The sequence below is a fragment of the Osmerus eperlanus genome, chromosome 7, assembly GCF_963692335.1.
Source record: "Osmerus eperlanus chromosome 7, fOsmEpe2.1, whole genome shotgun sequence".
In the NCBI taxonomy this organism is placed as follows: domain Eukaryota; kingdom Metazoa; phylum Chordata; class Actinopteri; order Osmeriformes; family Osmeridae; genus Osmerus; species Osmerus eperlanus.
Window position 1 is genome coordinate 2,537,340 of NC_085024.1, and position 20,630 is coordinate 2,557,969.

At 50.8% G+C, this 20,630-nt stretch overlaps 1 protein-coding gene across 1 annotated transcript in view; it reads right to left on the reverse strand.

Moving 5' to 3' along the window:
• dnah5 (dynein, axonemal, heavy chain 5) overlaps positions 1-20,630 on the reverse strand; it is a 91,665-nt gene that overhangs the window by 40,487 nt on the left and 30,548 nt on the right. Inside the window, exons 25-44 of the mRNA XM_062466486.1 lie at positions 17,099-17,317; positions 16,744-16,806; positions 16,204-16,442; positions 15,661-15,901; positions 15,233-15,432; positions 14,654-14,807; positions 14,278-14,441; positions 10,413-10,569; positions 9,688-9,900; positions 8,868-9,092; positions 8,293-8,465; positions 7,752-7,930; positions 6,443-6,630; positions 6,117-6,311; positions 5,676-5,810; positions 5,476-5,583; positions 4,879-5,032; positions 4,390-4,536; positions 1,149-1,282; positions 136-243 (exon numbers count right to left, since the gene is read on the reverse strand). Of these exons, the coding sequence (XP_062322470.1) occupies positions 136-243; positions 1,149-1,282; positions 4,390-4,536; positions 4,879-5,032; positions 5,476-5,583; positions 5,676-5,810; positions 6,117-6,311; positions 6,443-6,630; positions 7,752-7,930; positions 8,293-8,465; positions 8,868-9,092; positions 9,688-9,900; positions 10,413-10,569; positions 14,278-14,441; positions 14,654-14,807; positions 15,233-15,432; positions 15,661-15,901; positions 16,204-16,442; positions 16,744-16,806; positions 17,099-17,317 (3,396 nt within the window). The remainder of the gene's footprint in view (positions 1-135; positions 244-1,148; positions 1,283-4,389; positions 4,537-4,878; positions 5,033-5,475; positions 5,584-5,675; positions 5,811-6,116; positions 6,312-6,442; positions 6,631-7,751; positions 7,931-8,292; positions 8,466-8,867; positions 9,093-9,687; positions 9,901-10,412; positions 10,570-14,277; positions 14,442-14,653; positions 14,808-15,232; positions 15,433-15,660; positions 15,902-16,203; positions 16,443-16,743; positions 16,807-17,098; positions 17,318-20,630) is intronic.

Genomic DNA, 20,630 nt, shown 5'->3' on the forward strand with positions numbered 1-20,630 from the left:
TTGTGTGTCTGTGGGTTTGTGTGTGTCTGTGTTTGTGTGTGTGTGGGGGTGTATGTGTGTGGGTGTGTGTGTTTGTGTGTGTGTGTGTGGGGAGGGTGTCTGTGTGTGTGCGCGGGTGTGTGTGTGTCAGCAGACCTCCAGGATGGGGCTCCAGGGCAGCACGGAGGAGCTCATGAACACCATGCCGTTCCTGGACACGGTGGCGGGGGAGGCGTTGTCGATGTTGTGGGGCTCAAACACCACCTGCAGGACCAACACCCTGCAGGTTAACACACTACATAACACAACGTATCATTATTTATGTGTTTTACAAAGGGTAGGGGCATGGGAAGGTCAGGGGTCAGGGGTCATGGATGAGGCTCAGAGGTTATGGGTGAGTGTCAGGGTCAGGGGTGAGGATGTAAGGCAGGGGTCAGGGGTCATGGTCGGGAGCACCTTGCAGTAGGGGTCAGGTGTCAGGGTCGGGAGCACCTTGCAGCAGGGGTCAGGGGTCATGGTCGGGAGCACCTTGCAGCAGGGGTCAGGTGTCAGGGTCGGGAGCACCTTGCAGCAGGGGTCAGGGGTCATGGTCGGGAGCACCTTGCAGTAGGGGTCAGGGGTCATGGTCGGGAGCACCTTGCAGCAGGGGTCAGGTGTCAGGGTCGGGAGCACCTTGCAGTAGGGGTCAGGGGTCATGGTCGGGAGCACCTTGCAGCAGGGGTCAGGGTCGGGAGCACCTTGCAGTAGGGGTCAGGGGTCATGGTCGGGAGCACCTTGCAGCAGGGGTCAGGGGTCATGGTCGGGAGCACCTTGCAGCAGGGGTCAGGGGTCATGGTCGGGAGCACCTTGCAGTAGGGGTCAGGGGTCATGGTCGGGAGCACCTTGCAGCAGGGGTCAGGGGTCATGGTCGGGAGCACCTTGCAGCAGGGGTCAGGTGTCAGGGTCGGGAGCACCTTGCAGTAGGGGTCAGGGGTCATGGTCGGGAGCACCTTGCAGCAGGGGTCAGGGGTCATGGTCGGGAGCACCTTGCAGCAGGGGTCAGGGGTCATGGTCGGGAGCACCTTGCAGTAGGGGTCAGGGGTGATGGTCGGGAGCACCTTGCAGCAGGGGTCAGGGGTCATGGTCGGGAGCACCTTGCAGTAGGGGTCAGGGGTCATGGTCGGGAGCACCTTGCAGCAGGTTGCCATGGGGATGCGGTCTCCGTTGGCGAGGGTCAGGGTCTTGTTGTCGTCAAGGACAGAGTTCAGGTTCTCGATCCAGATCGCGTCCACTGGCCCGTCCAGAACGATCCAGATGTTTTCTCCTGTACAGAGATGGGCGGCACTTTACACATTAACTACCATGTAACTACATAGCAATACTTTACGCTTGGGTTACATGAACTACTGTACATTGACAATATTCCCAATTTCAACGAGTCATGTAAACAGTATATTACATTTGAATATTATGAATTGGAACATATTCCGAATGTAGCATCTTCCAATGAAGACATGTGGGATAGGCAGATATGATTTGGATTTTAGGAGTGGTCTTTGCACATGTATACAGCATATTCAGAATATGCGTCTAAACAGAGGTTTTTACTGCAGTTTGCGCCGCATGCACTCCTGCCTGTTCACGCTCAGCTCTGAGACGTTCTCAAACCAACCAGTTAATCAGAGTATGCTCAGCTGCATGGAAACAGGAATATATTAGTGTAATATTCCTTTTCATGAAAAAACCTATGAGTAGGAATATTGACTTTACATAATAATGGAAATTATTTGTACATGTTAACGTACTCATTTTAACACATTGTAATTATCACTATTAATCAAATGTAACACACAAAAAAATTATCTACAAGTTTTCCTACACGAGATAGGTACCAGATAACAATGACTGAATTAATAATAAAAACAAAACATGGATAAAAAAAAAAGCCTGAGGTCAAACGGCATCCACAGACGTTGAGTCATCTCCCATCTCCATGGAGACGTGTTTTGTTAGCATGTTAGCTGTATGCAGGAGACTGACTTCAGGTCAGGGTCTAAGCTATGCAGGAGACTGACTTCAGGTCAGGGTCTAAGCTATGCAGGAGACTGACTTCAGGTGAGGGTCTAAGCTATGCAGGAGACTGACTTCAGGTCAGGGTCTAAGCTATGCAGGAGACTGACTTCAGGTCAGGGTCTAAGCTATGCAGGAGACTGACTTCCAAAAGAAGAAAAGCTTCTCCGTTTCTTCAAAGCTGCGCAAGAACACTGGCACAGAGCGGGAGGGGAAGCAGGAGATAGCAGTTCTCTGTGAGGGGGAATCTAAAGATTAAACCCAAGAAACCCCCCTTAAAAAAGTAGCAAATCACCTTCTTTGATGAGAAGAGGATAAGATGCATTAAAGATGAAAGGGGTCTGTACTCGAGTGAAGGAAAAGTACAACTCTCTTCATCTAGGAGTGTAGACAACCATGGAGCCTGTTCCTGCTTTGAAGTCGACGGCTCCCAAAGGTATATCATACCGGCTGGAATGAGCTGTACAACACATCCTTCATGACACACTCCCAGGTGCGTGCCAGGGCCACTGAACAGCCAATCAAAGGGCATCTTGTATCTGCAGAATTGTATCTGGGTGGTTTTCCTGTAGCAGTAACCCTTTACCAAAGCGAGAGACAGACACTGAACTGTGCACTTGTGTTCCTCGGTCGTCTGCTGTGCTCTCCAAGCATTATTTGTATGTTTCTTTGGATGAAAATGTGAGCGTTCCTATGAACTCTGTTTATAAACAGGAGCTCATGGATGAAGCATGACTTTTTAAATATGAAGAAGGGAACACAGCCTTGAGACTTTTCAGCTACTGTATGATGACAAAGTTCTATTGGGCACGCCACCAACATGAACACTGTTCACACTATGATCCCAGGAGGAATAAGGTCTCCAACTACACACACACTTTGATATGCAGATTTTCTGTGTACATAGAAGCTTAAGTCTCTGTGAGGTCAAGAGGTCATACAGCGAGGCCCCCCCTCTGAGCAGAATATAGCACACAGCCCAGACAGTTACGAGACAGTAAGGCAAATAATGTACAAACGGGGACTTATGTGATTAACGACCACTTCACCTGTTGAACGTTCTAGTGTATCAGTGCACTGACCACTGAAGACCCGTTAAGGAAGCGATTCTGTGCATTCTATGTTTGAACATGTCCAGATACTGTATTTAAGCCCTCTTGTAAGAGAGAGTCTTCACTCATGCTAGCCACTCTGTTGTGGATTGGTGGCATGATCCGACGTCGAGCTAATAAAACCGAGTCAACCCTTTCCTAATTGTCGTGAGTCTTTCCGGCCTGCCTGCTCACACAGATCCATCCTTACACACTTACTGTTAGATGGATAGACCTCAATAAACAGGTCTTCTGCCACATTTGACACTTGACATTTTTATGAATTTAACATACACTTTTATCCAAAGCGACATTCAAACAGAGCATATAGCCTGAGAGTACAGCAGATCAAGGATTAGAACTGCAGTGTCCTAACAGCGTTTCAGTGGTACAAAGCAACACGCAGTGGAAAGTAACCACATCTCTGCTACCAGTGCAGAGGACCCTGCACTGGTAGCAGGGTCCTCCTCCCTCCTCCCTTTCTTGGCTCTGAGGGTCTTCCTCCTCTCCCTCTTCCTCTCCCTCCTCCCTCCTCCCTTTCTTGGATCTGAGGGTCTTCCTCCTCTCCCTCTTCCTCTCCCTCCTCCCTCCTCCCTTTCTTGGATCTGCCTCCCTTTCTTGGCTCTGAGGGTCTTCCTCCTCTCCCTCCTCCTCTCCCTCCTCCCTCCTCCCTTTCTTGGCTCTGAGGGTCTTCCTCCTCTCCCTCCTCCTCTCCCTCCTCCCTCCTCCCTTTCTTGGCTCTGAGGGTCTTCCTCCTCTCCCTCCTCCTCTCCCTCCTCCCTCCTCCCTTTCTTGGATCTGAGGGTCTTCCTCCTCTCCCTCTTCCTCTCCCTCCTCCCTCCTCCCTTTCTTGGATCTGCCTCCCTTTCTTGGCTCTGAGGGTCTTCCTCCTCTCCCTCCTCCTCTCCCTCCTCCCTCCTCCCTTTCTTGGCTCTGAGGGTCTTCCTCCTCTCCCTCCTCCTCTCCCTCCTCCCTCCTCCCTTTCTTGGCTCTGAGGGTCTTCCTCCTCTCCCTCCTCCTCTCCCTCCTCCCTCCTCCCTTTCTTGGCTCTGAGGGTCTTCCTCCTCTCCCTCCTCCTCTCCCTCCTCCCTCCTACCTTTCTTGGCTCTGAGGGTCTTCCTCCTCTCCCTCCTCCTCTCCCTCCTCCCTCCTACCTTTCTTGGCTCTGAGGGTCTTCCTCCTCTCCCTCCTCCTCTCCCTCCTCCCTCCTACCTTTCTTGGCTCTGAGGGTCTTCCTCCTCTCCCTCCTCCTCTCCCTCCTCCCTCCTACCTTTCTTGGCTCTGAGGGTCTTCCTCCAGAGTGTGGAGAAGATCCCGTCGGTCCAGTCGTTGGTGGCCACGTCCAGACGGCCAAACATCTGGGGAGCGGTGATGGCCTTGGGGTTCATGCGCATCTCTCTGTGGGGCTGGCCACAGTCTGAACACACACACAAACACCGTGAAGCGCACACAAACACCGTGAAGCGCACACACTCAGAGTTGATTAAGTCAACCCGCTTTTGACATTGAAACTGTCATTCCGGTGATATGCTGTGACACGTTTTTACAGTTTGAATCACAATATCGTAACTGTACAAATATTCCAAAGTTAGAAAATAGTCCCTATAAAAATATTACAAACACTACAACAACATACTCCCTTTATTCAAGTGATATTCCAGTATGAATTTATCGGTTCAGGTATCTTTGATGCTGGCAGCAGCCTGGAGGGGTGTGTACCTGTCATGGCCCTCATCAGGGTGTGGATGCAGGTGTGTACCTGTCATGGCCCTCATCAGGGTGTGGATGCAGGTGGTCTTCCCGGCTCCGCTGGGCCCCAGGGCCATCATGCCGTGACGGACCCTCTGGGTCTCAAACAGCTGGATCACCTTCAGCTTCCAGGGAGGGTGGCTGATCAGGCCAGCCTCTGACACCTGCAGGCACGCGGAGAGAAGTTCTAAAGAGCTCTCTCTCTCCCCTCTCTCTCCCTCCACCTATCCCTGTCTCTTATTCTCTCCCCCCTCTCTCCCTCTCTCTCTCTCTCTCCCTCCACCTCTCTTTCTGTGTCTCACTTTCTCTCCCTCCACCTCTCTCTCTCTCTCTCTCTCTCTCTCTCTCTCTCTCTCTCTCTCTCTCTCTCTCTCTCTCTCTCTCTCTCTCTCTGTCTGTCCTTCTCTCTCAATTCAATTCAATTTAGCTTTATTAGCATAACAGTCATTACAACCGTATTGCCAAAGCAAGAGGCACAACAACAGACAACCATACATCAACAACACAAGAAACGACAGCCAGTATTTTGTTTTGGTAAAGTTTCTCTCTGTCCTTCTCTCTCTGTGTGTCTCTCTCTCTCTCCCTCTACCTCTCTCTCTCCCCTCACCTGTTTGTCGATGGCTGTCTCCAGGTCGGGGTAGCCTGCCTTGTCCAGCTGGATCCCAGGGAAGAGGTCTTCTATCAGGCTCAGGAACAGGGGCTCGTCCTCATCGATCTGTTCCACACAGACACGAACATGCATATGGTACCACTGTTTTTACCAGCATTTTCAATTAATATTTTATTTTTTTCCTGCCTGCTGCTCACCAGTTTGGACAGGTTCATGTCTCTCAGCACCCTCATGACGATGGTGGACTCGGTGTCGGTGGGATTCGCTCGCTTCGCTGCTCCCAGGGTGCGCAGAACGGACAGGATGTTGCGGAGCCCAAAGTCGTAATGGACCTGCGGAAACAGGAAGGGAACAGGAAGGGAACAGAAATTACATAGGAAGTAAACAGGAAGTAAACAGGAAGTACACTATATGAAGATATGAGGGAAAACAGCTGTCTCATCTATCAAGCCGACTTACATTCACATATATTCATACTTGCGAGACAATTTCAGTCTGATATAACCCAATACAACACCCATGACTCCAAACCCTGACCCTCACCCATAACCCTCACTCATTACCCTCACCCCTAACCCCTGACCCATAACCCTCGACCCCGACCCTGTCAAAGTCATTCTGTTGTTCACTGAGGTCACCTGTTTAGAAAGCTGCTCCTCGCACAGCTTGTAGAGGGTGAAGAACTTGCGAGCCAGCTCCATGTTGTCTATGAAGCCACAGCTGGCCAGCTTCACCCGGATGATGATCTGGCGGTCGGGAACCATCATGGCCACCGAGCGGAAGTTGATCTTCAGGTTCTCAGGGAGCTCCTGCCGTCCTGCATAGCCTGGGTTCTGATTGGTCCAGCCACAGGAGGGACATGTAACTAGCATGTAACTAAGTAGTTATATGCTAGTTACATGGCAGTTAAGGTCATCTGAATGTAAAGTGTTTAGTGCTTGGATGCTTTCCCTGGATGTCTCACCATGGTGAGGAAGATGCCAAACTCAGGGTTCATGTCGACGCTGTCTCCATCGGTGAAGATGAAGCTGGCGCGACGCTCCTTCCTGCAGGTCAGCACGATGGCAATCTGCTGCGCTGCCACGGAGAGCACCGGCAGGTCGATACGGTTGAACTCATCAAAACAGCCCCAGGAGCCGGACTGGGCCAGGCCTGTCACAGCAGGAACATCACACAGCATCACATCACACTGCATCACATCACACTGCATCACATCACACTGCATCACATCACACTGCATCACATCACACTGCATCACATCACATAGCATCACATCACACTGCATCACATCACACTGCATCACATCACATAGCATCACATCACACTGCATCACATCACACTGCATCACATCACACTGCATCACATCACATAGCATCACATCACATAGCATCACATCACACTGCATCACATCATATAGCATCACATCACACTGCATCACATCACATAGCATCACATCACGCTGCATCACATAACACTGCATCACATCACACTGCATCACATCACACTGCATCACATCACATAGCATCACATCACATAGCATCACATCACACTGCATCACATCACATTGCATCACATCACACAGCATCACATCACACTGCATCACATCACACTGCATCACATCACATAGCATCACATCACACTGCATCACATCACACTGCATCACATCACATAGCATCACATCACACTGCATCACATCACACTGCATCACATAGCATCACATCACATTGCATCACATCACACTGCATCACATCCCACTGCATCACATCACACTGCATCACATCACATAGCATCACATCACACTGCATCACATCACACTGCATCACATCACATAGCATCACATCACACTGCATCACATCACACTGCATCACATCACACTGCATCACATCACATAGCATCACATCACATAGCATCACATCACACTGCATCACATCACACTGCATCACATCACACTGCATATAATATTGATTAGAATGACTAAATATTATATTAATTATATTATACAATATTACAATACATATATTTTTGTATATTTATTATGTGATATTATGTTGTACTCTATTACATTACTATATATTATATTATATATAATAATATAAAGGATTTACTATTATGTATTAATCCCATCAAGTCACTATATTATATAATATTTCATTATACTACTGAATATGATATCATATTATGCAACATTACATTTATTATATTAAATGTATTATATGATATTCTATTCTATGACATTGTTAAATATCCTCTAATGTAATGGAGGGAGTTCCTACCTTTGAATATCCTGCCGAGTCCTCTGAAGTCCATCTGGTCGGAGCAGTTGAAGACCACCACGTACTTCCCCAGGCAGCGGCCCATGTCCTTGGTGGTCTCGGTCTTCCCCGTCCCTGCAGGCCCTGCTGGGGCCCCGCCCATGCTCATGCCCAGGGCCTGGGCCAGCGTGATGTAGCACCTGACACACACACACACACGTTCATACGCACGCACAAACACACACACATGCATACACACACACATGCATACACACACACACGCACATACGCACATACGCACACACACACACACACACACACACACACACACACACACACACACACACACACACACACACACACACACACACACACACACTAATGAATGCTTTTCAGTCTTCCAGATACATACAGAGGTTAATTTGCACTAATGGACACTGACATTATGTCTCAAAAAAGCAGAAAAACAACGAAGAAATGACTCATGATAAAATACAGGCACAGGGCCTGAGGTCAACACACACACACAGGCACAGACACACACACAGGCACACACACACACCTGTCAGTGAGTGGGGTGATGACGAGCCTGTCTGTGCAGCCCAGGAACTCATTCTGGTAGACAAAGCTGACATCAGTGATATTGATGATCATCTTGTCAGAGTCCTCGTTGAAGTAGAAACGACACTGCTTCAGCCACTCAAAGTCCATAGAGCTCCTGACGTGAAGTCGACACTGGGGGAGAGGGGAGAGAGCGAGGAGGGGATGGGAAAAGGAAAGAGGAAGAAGAGAGGAGGAGAAGAGGGGAGGAAGGAGGAGAGAGGAGAGGGGAGGAAGGAGGAGAGAGGAGGGAGAGAGGAGAAGAGGGAGGAGAGAGGAGGGAGAGAGGAGGAGAAGAGGGGAGAAGAGGGGAGGAGAGAGGAGAGGAGAGAGAGGAGGGAGAGAGGAGGATAAGAGGGGAGAAGAGGGATGGATTAGTTGTGTGCAGATTGCAACAGTGGACGGGAACTGAAATAATGACGTATCATCCAATGACGTATTCAAAATGTCCTCAACCCCTGATCGCAATATTACAATAGCAATTGGTGTCACTGAAACAGGCCGACACGATATCAGCAAGAATGGTTTGGGACTCACCAAGTCATCGAAGATGTCCCTCTGGTGGACGTGGATGGTGATGAGGGTCTCGTACTTGGTCCTCTCCACCGCGCCCAGGTCCCTGGTCGTCATGTCGATGAGCGTGTTCAGCAGCTCCAGGAACAGCTGGTTGGTCTTGTTCATGATCTTGCGGTCGTAGCGAGCGTTGGTCAGGGCCTCCTCCGAGTCTCTGGTCCAGATCATCTGCACCCCGAGCAGACCCACCTGGACACGGGTACGACAGATGGAGCTCAGTGGTTAAAGCATTGGATTGTGAGTCAAGAGGTTGTGCAGGTCCAAGTCCCTCCTCGGAACGCTGCTCTGGATGAAAGCGTCAGCTTCATGAACACTTGCTGTGTGGGCAGAAGGCTGAAGCACAGGTTGTTCCTATCTGAAATCTTTCATAATACAGATATTGGTCTTGTTAGAAATCCTTGCTGTGACATTGTTGAACTGTACTTAGTCAAGAAGTCAACACATTTAAATTGTCGGTGGAAACCAGCCGTGTGATAGGGATAGCTCGTTTGACTGCAGATCAAGGGATGAAAGGGTGTTAGATAAATAATACTTTACAATTCATTTGACTTTGCGATGAAGTATAACCCAGACTCTGTTGTGGCCTTTTCATTAATTGTACAGTTCACAGGGACAGCGCACGATTTAAAAAGTAATCGCCCCAGAGTTAGCTAGCAGCTGATTGGACATCTGTTGTCCCTGGGCAAAGAGACACTAAACAACAACTACACACTACAGAAAACAGAAAACAGCACAATATACATCACAAGCCCATCAAGGCCAGATAGATAGGATCACAGCTCACCTGAGCAGGGAAGGAATCCAGGAAGTCTATGAGCTGGAAGCCCGAGTCCTGAATGGCCAAGGCCGCCTGTCGGATCACCAGGTGCAAAGACCTCTGGGATTCCTTCAGGAGGGCGTTAAGCCACACCTCCACGTTGCCCTCGGCAACAACCGGACGGTCCAGCTCCACTGTCTCTCCCTCCCGGGACGAGATGGCCATGATACGATCATACATCTAACACACACACAGACACACACACAGAGACCCACACACACACAGGCACACAGACACAAAGACACACCCACACACACAGACACAGAGACACAGCCACAGACACACCCACAGACACACACACAGAGACACACACACAGAGACACACCCATAGACACACACAGACACACACACACACACAGAGACATACAGACACACACACAGACACACACGTTAACTGTTAGGGTATCTGGAGGAGGGGCAAATCTCAGTAGCAGAACATTTAACTCATCAAAAGGCCAGAGGTTGAAACCCCCTCCATTTGGATACAGAACGTCTGCTTAGTGAACACATTCTATGGTTTGTTTGATGTGCAAGGTGTGAATGAAGGGTGTTTCACGACACTCTTCATTCAAATGTTTCTGCTTGTGTCCTGTCACACAGGAGCATGTGTGTGTGTGTGTGTGTGGGGGGGGGGGGGTTGTGTGTGTTTGTGTGTGCGTGGTGGGGTGGGGTGGGTGGAGGGGGGCCTGCACCTTGTCGTGGAAGCGGACACACTTGATGTTGTCGAAGATGTTGAGCAGGTGAGCCTGGATGGTGTGGGAGTCCGAGGCCTGGCCCAGGATCTCCAGCAGGGCGGGGTCCGATACGAAGAAGAACCGAGGGAACAGGAGACGTTTCTTCTCCAGGTAGCTGGAGCCACGAGCACAGTGGTGACAGATCACCATCATGGTCTGGCAACACCGCCCTCTACTGCCCCTGTAGTGCAGTGTGTTTACCCCCTAGAGCCCTGTGTGTTTACCCCCTAGTGCCCTGTGTGTTTACCCCCTAGTGCCCTGTGTGTTTACCCCTAGAGCTCTGTGTGTTTACCCCCTAGAGCCCTGTGTGTTTACCCCCTAGTGCCCTGTGTGTTTACCCCCTAGAGCTCTGTGTGTTTACCCCCTAGTGCCCTGTGTGTTTACCCCCTAGAGCCCTGTGTGTTTACCCCCTAGTGCCCTGTGTGTTTACCCCCTAGTGCCCTGTGTGTTTACCCCTAGAGCTCTGTGTGTTTACCCCCTAGTGCCCTGTGTGTTTACCCCCTAGTGCCCTGTGTGTTTACCCCCTAGAGCCCTGTGTGTTTACCCCCTAGTGCCCTGTTTGTTTACCCCCTAGTGCCCTGTGTGTTTACCCCTAGAGCCCTGTGTGTTTACCCCCTAGAGCCCTGTGTGTTTACCCCTAGTGCCCTGTGTGTTTACCCCCTAGAGCCCTGTGTGTTCACCCCCTAGTGCCCTGTGTGTTTACCCCCTAGTGCCCTGTGTGTTTACCCCTAGAGCCCTGTGTGTTTACCCCCTAGAGCCCTGTGTGTTTACCCCTAGTGCCCTGTGTGTTTACCCCCTAGAGCCCTGTGTGTTTACCCCCTAGTGCCCTGTGTGTTTACCCCCTAGAGCCCTGTGTGTTTACCCCCTAGAGCCCTGTGTGTTTACCCCCTAGTGCCCTGTGTGTTTACCCCCTAGTGCCCTGTGTGTTTACCCCCTAGAGCCCTGTGTGTTTACCCCCTAGTGCCCTGTGTGTTTACCCCTAGAGCCCTGTGTGTTTACCCCCTAGTGCCCTGTGTGTTTACCCCTAGAGCCCTGTGTGTTTACCCCCTAGTGCCCTGTGTGTTTACCCCTAGAGCTCTGTGTGTTTACCCCCTAGTGCCCTGTGTGTTTACCCCCTAGTGCCCTGTGTGTTTACCCCCTAGTGCCCTGTGTGTTTACCCCTAGAGCCCTGTGTGTTTACCCCCTAGTGCCCTGTGTGTTTACCCCTAGAGCCCTGTGTGTTTACCCCCTAGTGCCCTGTGTGTTTACCCCCTAGTGCCCTGTGTGTTTACCCCCTAGAGCCCTGTGTGTTTACCCCCTAGTGCCCTGTGTGTTTACCCCCTAGAGCTCTGTGTGTTTACCCCCTAGTGCCCTGTGTGTTTACCCCTAGTGCCCTGTGTGTTTACCCCTAGAGCCCTGTGTGTTTACCCCCTAGAGCCCTGTGTGTTTACCCCTAGTGCCCTGTGTGTTTACCCCCTAGAGCTCTGTGTGTTTACCCCCTAGAGCCCTGTGTGTTTACCCCCTAGAGCCCTGTGTGTTTACCCCTAGTGCCCTGTGTGTTTACCCCCTAGAGCCCTGTGTGTTTACCCCCTAGAGCCCTGTGTGTTTACCCCCTAGTGCCCTGTGTGTTTACCCCCTAGTGCCCTGTGTGTTTACCCCCTAGAGCCCTGTGTGTTTACCCCCTAGTGCCCTGTGTGTTTACCCCCTAGTGCCCTGTGTGTTTACCCCCTAGTGCCCTGTGTGTTTACCCCCTAGTGCCCTGTGTGTTTACCCCCTAGTGCCCTGTGTGTTTCCCCCTAGAGCCCTGTGTGTTTACCCCCTAGAGCCCTGTGTGTTTACCCCCTAGAGCCCTGTGTGTTTACCCCCTAGTGCCCTGTGTGTTTCCCCCTAGAGCCCTGTGTGTTTCCCCCTAGAGCCCTGTGTGTTTACCCCTAGAGCCCTGTGTGTTTACCCCCTAGTGCCCTGTGTGTTTACCCCCTAGTGCCCTGTGTGTTTCCCCCTAGAGCCCTGTGTGTTTACCCCTAGAGCCCTGTGTGTTTACCCCCTAGAGCTCTGTGTGTTTACCCCCTAGAGCCCTGTGTGTTTACCCCCTAGAGCTCTGTGTGTTTACCCCCTAGAGCCCTGTGTGTTTACCCCCTAGAGCCCTGTGTGTTTCCCCCTAGTGCCCTGTGTGTTTACCCCCTAGAGCCCTGTGTGTTTCCCCCTAGAGCCCTGTGTGTTTACCCCCTAGAGCCCTGTGTGTTTACCCCCTAGAGCCCTGTGTGTTTACCCCCTAGTGCCCTGTGTGTTTACCCCCTAGTGCCCTGTGTGTTTACCCCCTAGAGCCCTGTGTGTTTACCCCCTAGTGCCCTGTGTGTTTACCCCCTAGAGCCCTGTGTGTTTACCCCCTAGAGCTCTGTGTGTTTACCCCCTAGAGCCCTGTGTGTTTACCCCCTAGAGCTCTGTGTGTTTACCCCCTAGAGCCCTGTGTGTTTACCCCCTAGTGCTCTGTGTGTTTCCCCCTAGAGCCCTGTGTGTTTACCCCCTAGTGCCCTGTGTGTTTACCCCCTAGAGCCCTGTGTGTTTACCCCCTAGAGCCCTGTGTGTTTACCCCCTAGTGCTCTGTGTGTTTCCCCCTAGAGCCCTGTGTGTTTACCCCCTAGAGCCCTGTGTGTTTACCCCCTAGTGCCCTGTGTGTTTACCCCCTAGAGCCCTGTGTGTTTACCCCCTAGAGCCCTGTGTGTTTACCCCCTAGAGCCCTGTGTGTTTCCCCCTAGTGCCCTGTGTGTTTACCCCCTAGAGCCCTGTGTGTTTACCCCCTAGAGCCCTGTGTGTTTCCCCCTAGAGCCCTGTGTGTTTACCCCCTAGAGCTCTGTGTGTTTACCCCCTAGAGCCCTGTGTGTTTACCCCCTAGAGCCCTGTGTGTTTATCCCCTAGAGCTCTGTGTGTTTCCCCCTAGAGCTCTGTGTGTTTACCCCCTAGAGCCCTGTGTGTTTACCCCCTAGAGCCCTGTGTGTTTACCCCCTAGAGCTCTGTGTGTTTACCCCCTAGAGCCCTGTGTGTTTACCCCCTAGAGCTCTGTGTGTTTACCCCCTAGAGCCCTGTGTGTTTACCCCCTAGTGCTCTGTGTGTTTCCCCCTAGAGCCCTGTGTGTTTACCCCCTAGTGCCCTGTGTGTTTACCCCCTAGAGCCCTGTGTGTTTACCCCCTAGAGCCCTGTGTGTTTACCCCCTAGTGCTCTGTGTGTTTCCCCCTAGAGCCCTGTGTGTTTACCCCCTAGAGCCCTGTGTGTTTACCCCCTAGTGCCCTGTGTGTTTACCCCCTAGAGCCCTGTGTGTTTACCCCCTAGAGCCCTGTGTGTTTACCCCCTAGAGCCCTGTGTGTTTCCCCCTAGTGCCCTGTGTGTTTACCCCCTAGAGCCCTGTGTGTTTACCCCCTAGAGCCCTGTGTGTTTCCCCCTAGAGCCCTGTGTGTTTACCCCCTAGAGCTCTGTGTGTTTACCCCCTAGAGCCCTGTGTGTTTACCCCCTAGAGCCCTGTGTGTTTATCCCCTAGAGCTCTGTGTGTTTCCCCCTAGAGCTCTGTGTGTTTACCCCCTAGAGCCCTGTGTGTTTACCCCCTAGAGCTCTGTGTGTTTACCCCCTAGAGCCCTGTGTGTTTACCCCCTAGAGCCCTGTGTGTTTCCCCCTAGTGCCCTGTGTGTTTACCCCCTAGAGCCCTGTGTGTTTACCCCCATAGTGCCCTGTGTGTTTCCCCCTAGTGCCCTGTGTGTTTACCCCCTAGAGCCCTGTGTGTTTCCCCCTAGTGCCCTGTGTGTTTCCCCCTAGAGCCCTGTGTGTTTACCCCCATAGTGCCCTGTGTGTTTACCCAGTGAGGGACTTCTGGCAGATCTCCAGCTGCTCCAGCAGGTGGGGCAGCAGCTGCCCCATGGTCTCGTCGCCCACGCAGGACTGCACCACGATGGGCATCTCGTGGGCGCGCATCATGATCTTCACCCACGACTTGTCGATGTTGGAGAAACGCTTGGCTTCCTAGCATTGCCAAGACAGTTTATAAAGAATGCCATTACATAGACTCTAAATAAGCACTTCAAACTAATAGATCATGAATATCACTAGCGAACCACCAAAAGTGCATGGCCAGGTCTTATGGGGGAAACATCTAGACTCAGAAAGTGCCCTTTACTTACTCGGTAACTAGAAAATCATTTTAACAGACTTCCCAGCCGCCTGTCTTATCTCACCTTAGGCAGTTGTTTGGCGATGTCTCCTCCTACGAACACAGCCTCCAGATAGATCCACAGGTTCTGCACCGTCATCCAGTTCTCTATGATGTCGGTGGTGTTGGACAAGTTCTGAACCCACTTCTGAATCTGGGCCTTGAAGGGAGTGTTGTACCTGTGAAAGACCACAGCCTCACAGTCCGATCACTGCACCACTGGAGAGGCTCCATGAGGGATCGGTCCACTGAATGTGATTAACATGATGTCATCTAAATAATAATAATAATTATCATGTTGTTAATTTATCTGGCTCCATTCTTTCCCTTCATTGTAGAAGCGATCAAGCTTAAATTGGAACTGAACAGCTGTTCAATCACAACAATGTTAACAAAAACTGTAGAGTGCTTGTGAAAATATTTCTGTTTATTGCCATCTGGTCTATGGTACAATGTAATATTAGGTGGTCTAAGTTACTAATGTCATCTGGTCTAAGGTCCTATGTCATGTCATCTGGCCCATGGCCCTATGTCATCTGGTGTAAGGTACTATGTCATGTCGTCTGGTCTAATGTCATCTGATCCATGGCCTTATGGCCTATACCTGTTGCTCATCAGCGAGCCCAGCATCATCAGGCTGTCCTCCATGTTGGTGATGATCTCCGACGTGCTGTCCCCCCTCAACAGCAGCTCCCCACGCGTCTTGAAGTTGGCGAAGGTGAACGTCTTGTTGTCCCACTCAGCGATCACCTGCTTCAGCTTCTGTTCGATGTCTCTCTCCTTCACGGCACTGATGCAGATGTCCTGCGAGACAGACAGCTGCTCGTGAAACTGCACTCGACATCCACTCTGCACTCTGCACACGGACCTCTCCGAGCCAGGGTTTCTCCTATATCAGGGATTTCCAACCCTGTTCCTGGAGAGCTAGCTGCCTGTAGGTTTTTGCTCTCTGGCTGGTTTTGGCACCCCTACAACTACAATGCAGCAAGACCATCTCAGCTACAATGGTCCACAGGAACAACAGGGCCTCACCTCAATCTCCTCTTTATATTTGAGCAGCGGTGCTTCCATGATGTTGCGGAGTTTGAAGGCATCCGTATCCACCTCAAAGCTGTGACCCGTCACCTCTGTGATGCGCCTCCAGTGGCGCGTCATCATGGCCTTGTTGGTCATCAACTCCAGCAGGGGGCAGCACTCGTTAAACTCGTCAATGGTTTTCTTCAGGTCCAGGAATGCTTTCCACTCCTTGAGAGCGCGAGGGAGCTTGCGGCACCTTGCGGGAGAAGATTGTTTTAAAACACATGTTCACTCGCAGCAAGAGGTCTATCTAGAGCAGCTTTTCTTAACCCTGGTCCTCTGGGACCCTCTCCCCTCACCTCCATGATCCGCATCTAAACTCCCCCAGATACATCATTCCACTCCCCATCTTCCCTTGCTGCTATGTACCACAGACGGAGGAAGCACTGAGCGTTCAACGTCTTTCAAAGAAAGTCGATCACATGGACAGTCAAGGTATGGCCATGGTAGCGCCCTGGAGCGAGCCTCAGCCAGCAGGAGGGAAGCGGAGGCACAGACCTGCTCTGGAAGTCCAACAGCTCGTTGTTGATCCTCTCGATGTGGATGTCGGCCCAGAGGATGTCGTAGTAGCCGTTGACCGTGTCGATGACGCTGTTGTAGAGGCCGTAGAGCTTCTGCAACAGGATGAGCTGCTTCCTGATGTCCAGGAGCTGGGGGTGCGGGGTCACGGCCAGGCCAAACAGCTCCTCCCCTCCCGTGTACGTGATGTACTTGCGGAAGAGGTTGTCAAAGCGATTCTGAGGAACGAGAGGTTTACGTTACTACATCCATCCATCCCTCCATCCATTCATCCATCCACCCAGCCACCCCTCCTTCCCTCCAGCTGTGTAAATGAATTGTGACATTTTTGAATGTAGGCCGAGTTTTCAAAATGCGTTAAACTTCACACAACTGAACCACTTTAGGGTGTTTTTAGTTCAAGTATGATGTATTTTATGTATTTGTTTTTTGTTTTTGTAATCTATGAATATGTAACACATCTGGTTTACGTTGGCATGGATTGGTTTTGCATCCCTGAGAATGTATACTGTAACAAACCTGGTACATGATGAGCCTGTCGCTGGCATCTTGGGGGGCCAGCCCAGCAACCATGGGCCCATCCTGGTCAGACAAAAAGAATAATTCAAGTCAAATGGAATTTTATTGTCATTCCTCTATTTATCTTACAAAATGGTGTTTGTTCAGGACCATGGTGCAACACGGAACAGTACGCAAGACTACATAAAGTGCAAATAAGTGCGATATCTCACTTATGTGAGAGTCCAGGAGAGGTCAATCAGTGTGTGTGTGTGTGTGTGTGTGTGTGTGTGTGTGCGTGTGTGTGTGTGGAGCATCTCTATATTCCAAATGAGCGCTTGTGCGTGCAGGCAGGAATGCCCGTGTCTGCCTGCACCTTGTCGTAGTCCTGGTAAAAGTGATGGCAGTCCTCCACAAACGTCTCCACGTTGCTGATGAGCTCTCCCCTGAAGTTGGGCTGCAGGGACACCAGCTGGTTCTGCACCTGCGTGCTGCGGCCCAGAAGCTTCTCCCAGGTGTAGCGCAGAGTGTCCACCTTCTCCGCCTCCTCCTTGGCCACCGACAACTCGTATTTGTTTAGGACAGCGTACGACTCCTTTACAGACAGGGGGGATGGGATTGATTATTGATGGTCAGGGCCACGCCTAGCCTTAATCTGGGGTAACACTGGGTAATGTAGTACCACTGGGTAATGTGTTACCACTGGGTAATGCGGTACCACTGGGTAACGTGGTACCACTGGGTAACGTGGTACCACTGGGTAATGTAGTACCACTGGGTAACGTGGTACCACTGGGTAATGTGTTACCACTGGGTAACGGGGTACCACTGGGTAATGTGTTACCACTGGGTAATGTAGTACCACTGGGTAATGTGTTACCACTGGGTAACGGGGTACCACTGGGTAACGGGGTACCACTGGGTAATGTAGTACCACTGGGTAACGTGGTACCACTGGGTAATGTGTTACCACTGGGTAACGTGGTACCACTGGGTAATGGAGTACCACTGGGTAACGTGGTACCACTGGGTAATGTGTTACCACTGGGTAACGTGGTACCACTGGGTAATGGAGTACCACTGGGTAATGCGGTACCACTGGGTAACGTGTTACCACTGGGTAATGGAGTACCACTGGGTAATGTGGTACCACTGGGTAACGTGGTACCACTGGGTAATGTGTTACCACTGGGTAACAGGGTACCACTGGGTAATGTGTTACCACTGGGTAACGTGGTACCACTGGGTAACGTGGTACCACTGGGTAATGGAGTACCACTGGGTAATGGAGTACCACTGGGTAATGTGTTACCACTGGGTAACGTGGTACCACTGGGTAATGGAGTACCACTGGGTAATGTGTTACCACTGGGTAATGTGGTACCACTGGGTAATGTGTTACCACTGGGTAATGTGTTACCACTGGGTAACGTGGTACCACTGGGTAATGGAGTACCACTGGGTAATGTGTTACCACTGGGTAATGTGTTACCACTGGGTAACGTGGTACCACTGGGTAATGGAGTACCACTGGGTAACGTAGTACCACTGGGTAACGTGGTACCACTGGGTAATGTGGTACCACTGGGTAATGTAGTACCACTGGGTAATGGAGTACCACTGGGTAATGTAGTACCACTGGGTAATGTAGTACCACTGGGTAATGTGTTACCACTGGGTAATGTAGTACCACTGGGTAATGGAGTACCACTGGGTAATGTGGTACCACTGGGTAATGTGGTACCACTGGGTAATGTGGTACCACTGGGTAACGTGGTACCACTGGGTAATGTGTTACCACTGGGTAATGTAGTACCACTGGGTAATGGAGTACCACTGGGTAATGTGGTACCACTGGGTAATGTAGTACCACTGGGTAATGTAGTACCACTGGGTAATGGAGTACCACTGGGTAATGTAGTACCACTGGGTAATGTGGTACCACTGGGTAATGTAGTACCACTGGGTAATGTAGTACCACTGGGTAATGGAGTACCACTGGGTAATGGAGTACCACTGGGTAATGTAGTACCACTGGGTAATGTAGTACCACTGGGTAATGTGTTACCACTGGGTAATGTAGTACCACTGGGTAATGTGGTACCACTGGGTAATGTAGTACCACTGGGTAACGTGGTACCACTGGGTAATGTGTTACTACTGGGTAACGGGGTACCACTGGGTAATGTGTTACCACTGGGTAACGTGGTACCACTGGGTAACGTGGTACCACTGGGTAATGGAGTACCACTGGGTAATGTGTTACCACTGGGTAACGTGGTACCACTGGGTAATGGAGTACCACTGGGTAATGCGGTACCACTGGGTAATGTGTTACCACTGGGTAACGTGGTACCACTGGGTAATGGAGTACCACTGGGTAATGCGGTACCACTGGGTAATGTAGTACCACTGGGTAACGTGGTACCACTGGGTAATGTAGTACCACTGGGTAATGGAGTACCACTGGGTAATGTGTTACCACTGGGTAACGTGGTACCACTGGGTAACGTGGTACCACTGGGTAATGGAGTACCACTGGGTAATGTGTTACCACTGGGTAACGTGGTACCACTGGGTAATGGAGTACCACTGGGTAATGCGGTACCACTGGGTAATGTGTTACCACTGGGTAACGTGGTACCACTGGGTAATGGAGTACCACTGGGTAATGCGGTACCACTGGGTAATGTAGTACCACTGGGTAACGTGGTACCACTGGGTAATGTAGTACCACTGGGTAATGTGGTACCACTGGGTAACGCGGTACCACTGGGTAACGTGGTACCACTGGGTAATGTGTTACCACTGGGTAATGTAGTACCACTGGGTAATGTGGTACCACTGGGTAATGTGTTACCACTGGGTAATGTGTTACCACTGGGTAATGTAGTACCACTGGGTAATGGAGTACCACTGGGTAACGTGGTACCACTGGGTAATGTGGTACCACTGGGTAATGTAGTACCACTGGGTAATGGAGTAACACTGGGTAATGTAGTACCACTGGGTAATGGAGTACCACTGGGTAATGTAGTACCACTGGGTAATGTGGTACCACTGGGTAATGTAGTACCACTGGGTAATGTGGTACCACTGGGTAATGTAGTACCACTGGGTAATGTAGTACCACTGGGTAATGTGGTACCACTGGGTAATGTGGTACCACTGGGTAATGGAGTACCACTGGGTAATGTGGTACCACTGGGTAACGTGGTACCACTGGGTAACGTGGTACCACTGGGTAATGTAGTACCACTGGGTAATGTGGTACCACTGGGTAATGTGGTACCACTGGGTAATGTGGTACCACTGGGTAATGGAGTACCACTGGGTAATGTGGTACCACTGGGTAACGTGGTACCACTGGGTAACGTGGTACCACTGGGTAATGTAGTACCACTGGGTAATGCGGTACCACTGGGTAATGTGTTACCACTGGGTAACGTGGTACCACTGGGTAATGGAGTACCACTGGGTAATGTGTTACCACTGGGTAATGGAGTACCACTGGGTAATGTGTTACCACTGGGTAATGGAGTACCACTGGGTAACGTGTTACCACTGGGTAATGTGTTACCACTGGGTAACGTGGTACCACTGGGTAATGTGTTACCACTGGGTAACGTGGTACCACTGGGTAATGGAGTACCACTGGGTAATGTGTTACCACTGGGTAACGTGGTACCACTGGGTAATGTGTTACCACTGGGTAATGTAGTACCACTGGGTAATGGAGTACCACTGGGTAATGTAGTACCACTGGGTAATGGAGTACCACTGGGTAATGTAGTACCACTGGGTAATGTGGTACCACTGGGTAATGTAGTACCACTGGGTAATGTGGTACCACTGGGTAATGTAGTACCACTGGGTAATGTAGTACCACTGGGTAATGTGGTACCACT